Source organism: Kogia breviceps, chromosome 2, assembly GCF_026419965.1.
Source record: "Kogia breviceps isolate mKogBre1 chromosome 2, mKogBre1 haplotype 1, whole genome shotgun sequence".
NCBI classification, from domain to species: Eukaryota; Metazoa; Chordata; class Mammalia; order Artiodactyla; family Physeteridae; genus Kogia; species Kogia breviceps.
Window position 1 is genome coordinate 109,483,035 of NC_081311.1, and position 13,262 is coordinate 109,496,296.

At 39.2% G+C, this 13,262-nt stretch overlaps 1 protein-coding gene across 1 annotated transcript in view; it reads left to right on the forward strand.

Annotated features, from left to right (window-relative positions):
• The window catches only part of THSD7B (thrombospondin type 1 domain containing 7B), an 876,032-nt gene that overhangs the window by 764,543 nt on the left and 98,227 nt on the right, over positions 1 to 13,262 (forward strand). Inside the window, exon 16 of the mRNA XM_059052359.2 lies at positions 9,674 to 9,807. Coding sequence (XP_058908342.1) covers positions 9,674 to 9,807 — 134 coding nt within the window. The remainder of the gene's footprint in view (positions 1 to 9,673; positions 9,808 to 13,262) is intronic.

The window sequence follows — 13,262 nt, forward strand, 5'->3', positions numbered from 1 at the left end:
AAGTGGATAATACAGTATTGTTATCCATAGGCAGTACTGTACAGCAGATCTCCAGAACTCTTCATGTGAAACTTTATGCCCATTGATTAGCAATTCCCTGTTTTTCCCTCCCTGCGGCCCCTGACAACCACCATCTTATTCTTTGCTTCAGTGAGTTTGACTATCTGATATACCTCATATATGTATATTCATACAGTATTTATCCTTATGCGATTGGCTTATTTTACATAATATCCTCAAGATTCATCCATAACCTATTTTCTGAAGGGTTATGTGTTCAGCTCTTCCAAAGTTTTCTGGAAGTATCAATCATAGCTGGCATGGGATTGCTTTGGGGTTTTTTGGGGTTTTTTTTTTCTCCACTTCAGCTTGACTGATAACTGCAGTCTGTTCTATGAAAATCCAAGGGTCACTGTGACAGTAGTCCCTGGTATACTGTGAGCAATCTACAAAATTCCATCTGTTCTCATATCACAGCATGGCAGTGGGCAGCATCTCCCAGGGGACTGGAGAAGGCAGTCCAGACTCTGGAGTGAGTTTCCCTCTCTCATTCTATTGGTTATGATTGTTTACGCTGCTGTGGTACAGAGAGTGGGCTTTATAGTTCAGCTTGCCCCAAGTTGCCTGTGTCAGAATGTTCCGCCAGTTCTGTATCACATACCAGGCACAGAGGGATTCTGCTTAATGCTCGTGTGTGCATGCACACACACTTTACCATAGAATATCCTGTGCTTTATGGGATCTGCACAACGACAACTTTTGTTGCTGATGGCCCTTACCACGTAGTCCACTTTAAGACTACCAGGGCTTCCCTGGTGGTGCAGTGGTTGAGAATCCGCCTGCCGATGCAGGGGACACGGGTTCGTGCCCCGGTCTGGGAAGATCCCACATGCCGTGGAGCGGCTGGGCCCGTGAGCCATGGCCACTGAGTCTGCGCGTCCGGAGCCTGTGCTCCACAATGGGAGAGGCCACAACAGTGAGAGGCCCGCGTACCACAAAAAAAAAAAAAAAAAAAAAAAAGACCATGGTTCGTTTTTATAGTTGCTTAAATGTCACAAATAAGAAATGTAAATCCGCCAAAGGAGAAGTATAATGCTATGCAGTAAAAAAAAAAAAAAAAAACTAAGGCATTTCTGCTTATTCACCATTATAAATAATCTACATGACATCAGCACAAATTACTGAGCTTAACCATGGCCTTTTGGATGAGGGCTTTGTGGTACTCCTCTTTTAAATACCCTCTGTAATGGGTGGCCCATTTGTGACATCCTTGAATGGGAAGGAAACATGGGGAAGGGGAAGAAGTACATGCATGGATTGAGGCCACATTTACTCAATCTCAGTACCCAGCTCCCCTATCTCCCATCCCTTCACCCCCTGCCATGGGCGGAGGAAAGTAAGACTATTTGGATGGTAGAGACAGTTGAGCTGTGCATGGGTGTTGGTCTTGGTAATGAGGACCCTCTGCTTAAAAGGTCAGCAGTGATATTCAGACCAGAGGGAAGGGCTTAAGTGTTATAGATCACTGGAAAATAAAAAGTAAAGAATCTGGAGGTTAGAACTTCTCAGGAAAATTTTATTTCAATATTCACTTTTAGAAAGAGGGCTGCTCTATATAACATCTTAGCAAAATATAAACAATGTAGGGCATAGCCTCCTTTTCAGTTTATTTATTCTTTTCTTTACATGTAAAGGCAGTGGTTCTCTGAGTGTTTGATACAAGGAGCTTGTGCTCTTAGTTAGCCTGGGTTGAGAAAATTCCTAATGAGTGATATCAAATTCAGCAGTTCCTTCAAATGAAATTAAAACTTTAAAATCACATTCCCTGCCTTCATTTGACAAGTGGTGGGACTAACATTGATGAGATTATATTATTCATTGAGACTACAGACAAGGTTTGGAATGAGAATGCATTCACAGGCCCCTTGCAACAATGCAACAGTTCTCTAGGTCTGCAAGCTTGGAAACCACTATTTTTAGGAGATAGGGAATGAAACTACCATGGTCAGTATTTTAATAAACTTCCCATTGGCTTTAAAGTTCAACACTTTGTCAATAAATCTTGCAAGTAAAACTCATTCAGCAATATTAAGTTCATTTTTAGATTTTTTTAACATCAAAATTGAAAAGAAAATATATAATGCATGTTTAAAACCAATGGTGAGGGCATCCTGGGTGGCGCAGTGGTTAAGAATCCGACTGCCAACGCAGGGAACATGGGTTCCAGCCCTGTTCCGGGAAGATCCAGCTTGCCGCGGAGCAACTAAGCCCATGCACCACAACTACTGAGCCTGCGCTCTAGAGCCCGTGAGCCACAACTACTGAGCCTGTGTGCCACAACTACTAAAGCCCATGTACCTAGAGCCCGTGTTCTGCAACAAAAGAAGCCACCATAATGAGAAGCCCCTATTTGCTGCAACGAAGGCCCAACGCAGCCAAAAAATTAAATAAATAAATAAATAAATAAATAAAACCAATGGTGAATCTTACATACCAAGGATAATGGTAAGCTCAGAGAATTCTCAGGAAGCTAAGGAGGTAGTGTGGGAAAACATCTGGGAAGAGGAGGTTAGCCAGGGCCTCAGACTTGAACATCTGGGCTAAAACTGACAGTTACCCACATCCTATATTATGGATCACCAGGCTCCAGATCTCCAGAAAATCCTGACTCCAGGTGCTTCCCTTTCGAGCAACTCATAGCACAAAATGACAGGCATAATGATTTTCCCACAGATACAAATTTTAAACCATTCGTGGAATATTGTTTTAACCCATCATCTTCACACAAAGAGTTACAACCATTCAAAAGACACAGGCCTAATCTTGCTTTAAATTTGCAAGTTTTCTGAGACATTGTTTGGATTTTTGAAATTGTGAAAAGAGATTCCATACCTAACGACTAGGAATGAATTGCTTGGGCAATATTATTTTCTACATACAGTAATATGCATCGTTTACTGTATAGACGTTTGAATATTCAGATCTTGGTTTTCCTTTTTCAAGAATTTAGAAATGTTAGCATTATCTTCATCATTGAAAAGATATTGACTGGCTCTCGAAGCATGGTGATGTGCTTGTACAAGCTAAACAGGGAGAGCCTGTGAATTCTTGACATCACTAGGGTGGGATTCTTAAATAATCTCAGTTTAAGCAGCAGCCTCGTCATTTATAAGCCATAAATGACTAACTTAGCTTCTTCAAGTTTCAGTTATTTTTACCTGTAAATAGGGATCACACCAACATTTTCTAACTCAAATGATTGTGATGATCTAGACCTAAGACATGGAATGTCTTGTATAAGCCATAAAGATCCACAGAGTATTATTGTGTTACCATTGATGACCAAGGACTAGTGATGGATGGGCTCATTGTAAAGCATGCGGCTGCAGTTGCATTAGGACTGAACTTTTTAGCATTGCATATACACACTACATTGTACACAAACAAATTATAAATGCATGATGAACAAAAACGGAAGCAAAAGATTATTTGTGTAAATGTGGTAATTTCCAGCCAGTCAGACAAGTCGTAATGGAGGAGAGCATAACTTCACGGCTGATTGAATAAGAAAAGGGACAGAATTTGGTAAGTTGAAGGAAGGTGTAGCCTAGAGGACCCTTCTGAAAGGAAAGTGTAAGCCCTGGAGGAAGAAAGAAAGTACAGACCAGCAGAAAAGGACTAGCAGGGAAGTTCTTTGAATTTAGGGATGAGAATCGTAGACCAAATCAGAGGCAAATTTGTGCACTTTTGGCTGAGAACTCACAACCTTTTGCGGGAAAAGGAAGCCCGTAGTGCTTTACCGATTTTACCACTCCTAGAGACCATTTCCTCTCACATTCCAATGGGACAGAACCTGGCTCTGACTTGCAGGAATCTCTAGTCCCAATTGGACCTTTGAACTCATGTTCAAGTTCCTAGTAGCACAGTGCCCAGCATGGGGGTCTCAAGCCTGAAGTTTTCTACCTGGATCTTGACTGGCAGCTTCACTGGAGCATAAATTTATTCTATAGAAAATTGAAGGCCATGACTTTTCCTTTCTTTCTTTCTTTTTTTTTTTTTTTTTAAATTTTGGTTGTTGGATTATTTGCTTTATTTGAGCCCTTGAACCCTAAGACTCTGATGTACAATAATGATACCTGCCGAACCCCAATGAGACTCTGCTTCCAAACTTATACCAGTCAGTACAGAGGTGGAGAGTAATTTCAGAAAACAGTCCTTAATTAAATTGATCAGTTACAGTGAGCAAAGGCTTATTTAATAAATATTAAAAGACTGACTAAATGAATGAGTTTATGATATGACTCTGGAACTACAAAATTATAAGAACACAGTTCCCTCCTTTATCAAAAATAAGGTGACCATATGTGCATGGGTTTATCTCTGGGCTTTCTATCCTGTTCCATTGATCTGTATTTCTGTCTTTGTGCCAGTACCATACTGTCTTGATTACTGGAGCTTTGTAGTATAATCTGAAGTCAGGGAGCCTGATTCCTCCAGCTGTGTTTTTCTTTCTCAAGATTGCTTTGGCTATTCGGGGTCTTTTGTGTTTCCATACAAATTGTAAAATTTTTTGTTCTAGTTCTGTGAAGAATGCCATTGGTAGTTTGATAGGGATTGCATTGAATCTGTAGATTGCTTTGGGTAGTCTAGTCATTTTCACAATGTTGTTTCTTCCAATCCAAGAACATGGTATATCTCTCCATCTGTTTGTATCATCTTTAATTTCTTTCATCAGTGCCTTACAGTTTTCTGCATACAGGTCTTTTGTCTCCTTAGGTAGATTTATTCCTAGGTATTTTATTGTTTTTGTTGCAATCGTAAATAGGAGTGTTTCCTTAATTTCTCTTGGAAGGTGTGGAAACCTAAGTTGATGTTATAAAATTTTATTTCCTTGTGTCTGTAGCAATATACCCCTTCCCCCATCTGGTGTCATAGGGATGTCTTGCTGGTCCAGCTGCCCACTCTCTCTAATATACATCGACCAGGACTGCACACACCTACTTCAATTCATTGGTAGTGGCTGCCTGGCCTTCAGTGTAGGAAAAGATGCTGAAAAAGAACACTATACATGACTAGTAATGCCTGCCATGGGCACAGGCATGAAGAATGAAATTAGAACACTCCCTAACACCATACACAAAAATAAACTCAAAATGGATTAAAGAACTAAATGTAAAGCCAGACATTATAAAACTCTTAGAGGAAAACATAGGTAGAACACTCTATGACATAAATCACAGCAAGATCCTTTTTGACCCACCTCCTAGAGAAATGGAAATAAAAACAAAAATAAACAAATGGGACCTAATGAAACTTAAAAGCTTTTGCACAGCAAAGGAAACCATAAACAAGACAAAAAGACAACCCTCAGAATGGGAGAAAACATTTGCAAATGAAGAAACTACCAGTCAGAATGGCCATCATCACAAAATCTACAAACAATAAATGCTAGAGAGGGTGTGGAGAAAAGAGAACCCTCTTGCACTGTTGGTGGGAATGTAAATTGATACAGCCACTATGGAGAACAGTATGGAGGTTCCTTAAAAAACTACAAATAGAACTACCATACGACCCAGCAATCCCACTACTGGGCATATGCCCTAAGAAAACCATAATTCAAAAAGAGTCATGTACCACAATGTTCATTGCAGCTCTATTTGAAAATAGCCAGGACATGGAAGCAACCTAAGTGTCCATCGACAGATGAATGGATAAAGAAGATGTGGCACATATATACACTGGAATATTACTCAGCCATAAAAAGAAACGAAACTGACTTATTTGTAGTGAGGTAGATGGACCTAGAGTCTGTCATACAGAATGAAGTAAGTCAGAAAGAGAAAAACAAATGCCGTATGGTAAAACATATATATGGAATATTTAAAAAAAAGGTTCTGAAGAACCTAGGAGCAAGACAGGAATAAAGATACAGATGTAGAGAATGGACTTGAGGACACGGGGAGGGGGAAGGGTAAGCTGGGATGAAGTGAGAGAGTGGCATGGACTTATATATACTACCAAGTATAAAATAGATAGCTAGTGGGAAGCAGCCATATAGCACAGGGAGATCAGCTCAGTGCTTTGTGACCACCTAGACAGGTGGGAGGGAGAGGCAAGAGGGAGGAGATATGGGGATATATGTATATGTATAGCTGATTCACTTTGTTATAAAGCAGAAACTAACACAGCATTGTAAAGCAATTATACTCCAATAAAGATATTAAAAAACAAAACAAAACACAATTCCCCAATAAAGAAGTAATAAATAGGAGTCATTACCAGGAGAATGAAATGTTACTTCTCTCAGAGGATTTAGATTTTTCAGTGGCATTTCTTAGCATCAGTGGCCCTGTTAAACCCTGTTATTTTCTTCCTAATTTGTGCCATTTAGAAATAATTTTCATTTAACTTTCCCATGGCTCATTTTTCTCCTTCAGAACATTTCCGCATGATTCCCTGATAAAGGCCATGCTTTAACACATTTCCATTATGAAACTATAATAAGCACCAACCAAATACCAATATGAAATAGGCAGACATAAAGGACTGACATGAGAAGAAATTGAGCATTTGGATAGTAAATTTTTATTCTTGATGGCCTTCTGCCTTTTTGCCTCTGTGGGTGTTTTTGATCCTCTAGGTAAGATTCCTTGCTTGATGAAAAAGGTCTCTAAACAAACAACTCTCACAATTCTTTAGGGACAGCCTTTCTTTCCCATAACAAAAATTGTCAGGCAGCACCTTTTGCTAATGTAATGATGGCTATTCTTCACCAAAGCCTCATAATGGAAAGAAAAGGGTTTCATTTTTGTTCCCTCTTATTGTCCTTTGAGCTTTGTAAAACACCCCTTATACATTCCATTTATGTGCCTGTTTTCTCTAGAAAATTAAGTCAGGGTCATTTAGCAATCTGTGCCCCTTCAAAAATTAGTTTCAATTCAACAAATACTGATTGGGCATCACCCCCTCCTCTGAATGTTTTACAAAATGCGGACATCATAGAAGCATAGTCCCTGCCTTCCTAAGACTCACAAGTTTTGTTCAGATAGTCATATAAACAAACACTGATAGTCCGGCTCTGACTTTGGTTAAAACCAGAAGCGTATTTATGAGTAGAGGGTTCAAATTGTGTTTCTCTTGGCATATTCTTTCAGTATGATTTACGGTACAAAGGAGACATTAAGACTAAAGTTAGAAAAAAAGCTCAAGTAGATGAGAGAATAGGAGACACATAGAGGGGAGTCAAGGTAATGACTTCATTGAATGTGTTTGTTCCCCAAGCTCCACACAGTGTGGCCCTAATTGCCACCACTGGCCCAGCCTTGCACATGGCACCTGACATTATAATCTGGCTACAAATCTGCTTAAAACTGAAACTCCCACTGAGTACCAAAGACATGCCAACTGGAGTAATGGGAAAGGCCTTGTGGAAGTGGTGGGATTCACTTGGGCTTTGAATGAAGGTAGGGATTTGTCAGCCAGAAGTGACAGTATAAGCAATATTAAAATGGCAGACACATTGGCGAAAAAAATCAGGTAAATCCATGTGATGGAGAATCTTCTTCAAGAGGTCCCGTTTTTACACCATTATTCAAGAAGGTGGGTCAACATCTCCCTACACAGACCTGCTCCCTGCCTTCCAATAGGTTGGCGGTGAGGTTAGCGACTCTGCTACAGATGTAGATCACTGGAGCATAGAGAATAAAAACAGTAAACCAATACATGACCAGGTGTTCAAATGTGTATATCAAAGGTACATGCAACTAAACAGTTTTTCATTTTCCATCTGACCTTGGGGCTTTATACGGGAGGGAGGGTGAAAGTGTAAGCTCTGCTTAGCATTGAGAGCTTTAGAAAAATATGTTCGTCTCAGAGTCTATCCTATCCACTTGCTCTCAGATTCATGCATGAGCTGTGGGAAAAATTACTTTTTAAATTAATTTCTTCATCTCCCCCATTTGTGCAAAGTGCTTTAGCAGACTTTCTTATATCTCATAGGAAAGCCAAAAAGCTTTCTTTAAATTGTCTGATACATATTGAAGAGTTTATAGAACAAACTGTAAATTCAGTGACAGCTTGATTTCCATGGTGAAGCTGGGTCAGCTAAACCCTGAACTGTCATCAGCTTAGTTCTCTGGTGTCTCTTAGATTTGGGTCACGTCTTTTTATTTTTATAGATTTTTTTCTCTTACCTCTATGAGTTTTAGGGGGCAGATTTTTTTCCTTTCCAAGTCATTACTTCCTTATTCTAATGTAGGCACTGCTTCTGACCCTTTCATTCCATTCTTGTCAGCATTCACAGCATGAAATGTGATTCCTTTATTACTTAATTCCCTCCTTTCCTCACACCCATTTCCACTTCTTTTTTCCCATCTCCTTTCATTTTGCCCTCACATATTTTTCACTTTGCGGTTTCCCTTATTGTTGTGTGCTCTACATGAGAGAGCCAAATCGAACCCCACAGTTAAAAATAGTTTCTGACATTATTTGTGATTCCTAAGATGTAGTCTCGCCAATAACCTTTTCTCATCTGATTTCCATCTCACATGCTGACAGTGCTCCAATCTTGTTTTCTGGTTATCCCATTACATAGTGCTTTCCCTTGCATTTAGTGGAAACCTGCAAGTAATGGTTCTGTTTGGATAGCACAGTCTAGTCATCATTTACAATTTTATGGAATTGGAAAGGTATGGGGCTTAAGTTCTTGTTTAAAAGGAAAAGCACTAATTAACTATTTTGGTAATAGGTTGAATCACTACTCATCAACATGCTACACTAGAGCCATCTTTGTGATCTAGAGTAACATATCATATGACACAACAATTTTTTTTCTTACCAAGGGAGAACGCTGTGTTCACTATTGAGGAGTAATGCCTTTTAAATTCAGTCTTGAAGAGGCAAACTCAATTGACCACCCAATGGTATAAAATTTCAGGAGAAAATCATCACAAATAAATGCATAGGAAGTAACCTAAGAATTCATTGACTGTATGTATTGTTTCTACTATAAATCTCTATATATTCACAGTCAGTAATCATGCACAGCCTCTAACGTGTGTGTTTATCTTGTGTATGTGTGTGTCTGTGTGTTTTAGCTATGCTCTGAAAACATCCTACACATCGCTAAATTCATATAAAGCCACAATGCCCAGAAGGCTAAATGATTGCCTGTTAGCATTGATCATTTGGGGACATAAAAATAAATTTCTGGTGCAAATAATGCCACTTTCCTTTTGCATTCTAAGAACCTTATATTCAAGAGTAAATTTGCCTTACCTCTACTTGTGTCAATTGACATTGTAAAGTATATCTGAGAATACTGTATACCATATAATTGAGAGCTGGACCATCTTAATAGATGCTGTGTGAGCTCTTTGAGGAAATGAAAAGGTAATGGAATTCCTGTTCTTGGCGGTAGGTAACGACTGTCCTTTGTTCTCTTCTGCAAAGGCATGCCATCATATTCTAGTTGATTTCCCCTGTATGTTTCTTTAGGTAAGTCAGTAATTTCAGAGAAGCCAAATATATCTTGCTTTCGGGGAACGCAATTTGGCTATTGGGGCCAGAGTATAGTTCTTGGGTTCTGTTCAGCCGACTTTACTAAGAGATAGGCTATTTTTCCATAACTTGGATAGTGCCACATAATTTTCTTTTCCTTTCCTGTTCTTGACAGGTACATGAGGCAGTCCCGTGTTACAGTGAGTGCAATCAGTATTCCTGGGTTGTAGAACACTGGTCTCCATGCAAAATCCACAATGAGCTGAGGTCCCTGCGCTGTGGAGGAGGAATGCAATCTAGGAAAATCAGGTGTGTGGAGATGGAGACACTGGGGAAATGTGGCAGTGGAATTCATATATTTTTTATAAAAACAACAGTGTTGCTTATCCAAGTACACTCTGATTTTCACACAATATCCTCTGGCTTTTGGTCATCTTTAAGTATCCCTGGAAATATATGTGCCTTGAGCTGCCATGTATATTGTGGGATTCCGTCTGCATTGCAGCCACAATCCTTAACATTTCCTGCAAATGATATCAGTGGAAAAACCAACTGCCTGGAGCGTGCCCACATCCCTGCAGTGATACGTGGCCATCCCTGCTACAAATTAGGTGATTCTGACTGTGATGCCATGTCTCTCTTTTGCTCTGTTAGTAAAATTGATGGGCATTATCTTAATTTTGGATGTCAGTACATTGAAAGGTCAATTTAAGGCCGTTAATAATTTCCACTATTAGCCTTGGAAACTAATATGAGAATACCTATGAACAGTAGTGATATATTTTAATATAAAAAGAACACAGCTCTGAAAGAATTTAGTGAATGCTCAGTTATTTACTGAGGGAGTTTGTTTAACATTTTTGTTTGGTAAATATAGCAGTGGTGCAAAGGAAACAGTTGGCCTGAGTTCATCGAAAAAGTCTATTTAGAAATGATTTGGGAAGAAAGAAGGATAATTTTATTACCAACTGAGGAAAACAACAATAAATATTAGAGAATGAATAAGCAAAGGCCGAAATATTAATTGTAAACAATGATTTAGTATGTAAAATCAAGAAGAAAACCCAGTGTGGTCAACTATTCAGTTGCATGAGCATAGTGTATCATTTTGCTAGATTTAGGAAGCTCCATTTCAAGTGGACACACGGTACCCAAAGCAGGTAACTCCCTATCAAGTTATCCATGAAGTCAGGTGCCAAGGCAGAGCTTACTCCTATATGTTTATTGTTATTCAACACCAGGGAACTTACTTGATTCAGTAATTCAGTACCCACCAATTCTGAGTCTTACCTAGTCCCAGTGTTGCAAAATCACTGGTAAGCATGTTGGAAGAAATAGCTGCTAGCACAATTATAGAGGTGCTCCTGATCGCCAACCCAGGCAAAGTGCTGATAGACAAATTGTCTTTCCTTCCCTTTGTTCACTGCCTGTTCCCCTGGGGGTTAGTTGCTCAGCCTGCCAAACTTGGGCGTCTACCTCTTTTTCTTCAAAATCTGTGTCTCTTACGTCCTATTTTCTCATGGCTTTGAGAAACGATTGACCATTATTGGGCATTATTATTGGGCATTATTGACCATTATTATCAAGTAATATGTGTAAATGAGCACTCTCATCCCAGCCCGGCCTCTTAGCAGTATTAAAGGAAAGTCTCAGGAGAGAAAGGAAAGCTTTAAGAGAATAAATTGCTAGTGGCAGAATTGTGGCAGGTTGATTGAGGAAAAACACACTTGAACAAGAGGACCTTTAAACCATACCTCTCAGCTCAAATGGATGAAGCCTGATATAATAAAAATAACACAACTACTAGATATGTGTTATGGGCTGAATTGTGTCCCCCCCACCCCGACCCATATCTATGTATTGAAGTCCTAACCCACAGTACCTCAAAATGTGGCTGTATTTGGAGACAGGATCTTTAAAGAGGTAATTAATGTTAAATGAGATCATTGGGGCAGGCTCTAATCCAATCTGACTGATGTCCTTATAAGAAGAGGAGATTAGGACATAGATACACACACAGAGGAAAAAACCATGGGAAAATACAGGTAGAAGGTGGCTATCTACAGGTCAAAGGAGAGAGCCCTCAGAAGAAACCAACCCTGCCAGCACCTTGATCTCAGACTTTCAGCCTCAAGCCTTACATGTATGTTGTTTAAGCCACCCAGTCTGTGATATTTTGTTATGGCAGCCCTAGCTAACTAATGCAAACTCACTGTGTTACATACTTTATATATATGTGAAGCAGGTTTTCCAGACATTTTGCATTCCAAACCATTATTGGCCTTAATAAAATGGTGTTATAATGAATGAAACAGTTTATCCATTTATCTTTCATGAAACCTCCAAACTAGAGGACATCTTCATGGTTCATACATGACAGCAATCATTTATGAATTCAAAAAATATTTATGAATATTTGCCTTCTATGTATCAGGCACTGGGGATACAAAAGTGAACAAAACAAGTTACTGTCCTCAAAGAACTAGAGCAGCAGAGAAAAAAATAAATGCATAAAATACTATATAATGGCATGTCTTTGCCATGAAATGCCAAGAAGAAAAATAAAATTGGATTGGTGTGATGGAGGCTACTATTTTGGAGAGGCTGGTCAGCAAAATATTTAAGCAGAGACCTGAAAAATGTGCGAGACTTGAATGAATGCAAAGATCTATAGTAAGATAATTCCAAGGGGAAGGAGTTCCAAAGCAGGAACCTTCTTGGCTTGTTATAACAAGATGAATTACCCATGTCCCATATGGCTGGTGCCAGTACTCAAATTGTGTAGTCTTCTAAAATAAGGTTAAAGTATATTTTTCTGACAGCATCATGAAGCTATGGGAGGTTTGAGACAGAGTGAATGACATGCTCTTATTTACGTTTGAAAAGGACCTTGCTAGATGGAGTATAGAGAAGGAATTTTGGGGTGTGTAAGCAGCAGCAGGGATGAAGGTTTGAATGACATCCCAGAATTCCAGGTGAGAGAGGCTGATGGTTAGATGGGCTTTGTACTAGTGAAGGTGGTGAGGTGGTCACATTTGGACTGTATCTGGAAGGTACAGATGACAGGATTTGCTTATAAAGTGATTGTAGAATGTGGAAGAAAGAGAAGTATCAAAGATGATTGCTAGGTTTTAGGGCCTGAGCAATCATGAGAATGGTGGCGCCATTTGTTGAGATGAGAAATATTAGAAGCAAATTTAAGAGAGAAAATCAAAAGCTAGCTTTTGAACACAATAAATTTGAGATATTAGCTTTCCAACTGAGAAGGCTTGGAGTGACGGATTGGAGTTCAGAGAGTAATGGGGGTATAAATTAGGTGTCAGCTATAAATCTGATATATATTGATAAGAAAGAAAGAAATTGCACCCTGGGGAATGCAGATATTCATAGATTAGAGCAAAGGGAAAGATCTTACAAATGAGACTGGGAAAGAGCCAGTCAACTAGAAGGAAAACCAAGAAAATGGGAAGATGAGAGTTTTTCAAAAAAGAAAGAAGAATCAGTTGTTTCAAATGGTTCTGAGAAGTTTACTAAGATAAGAATTGCCTATTGAGTTTGGCAAAGGGGAGTCCGTTGATGATCTTGACATGAGTTTTCTCTGGAATGGTAATAAAAGTGTGATTAAAGTAAGTTCAAGAGGTAATAATGGAGGAAGAGGAGAGAGGGCGTGGAGATAGCAAATATAGACATGCTTTAAAGCAGTTTTGTAATGAGCCTGAGTGGAAATGAAGGTGATGATCAAAGGGAGATATGGCAAGGAAATT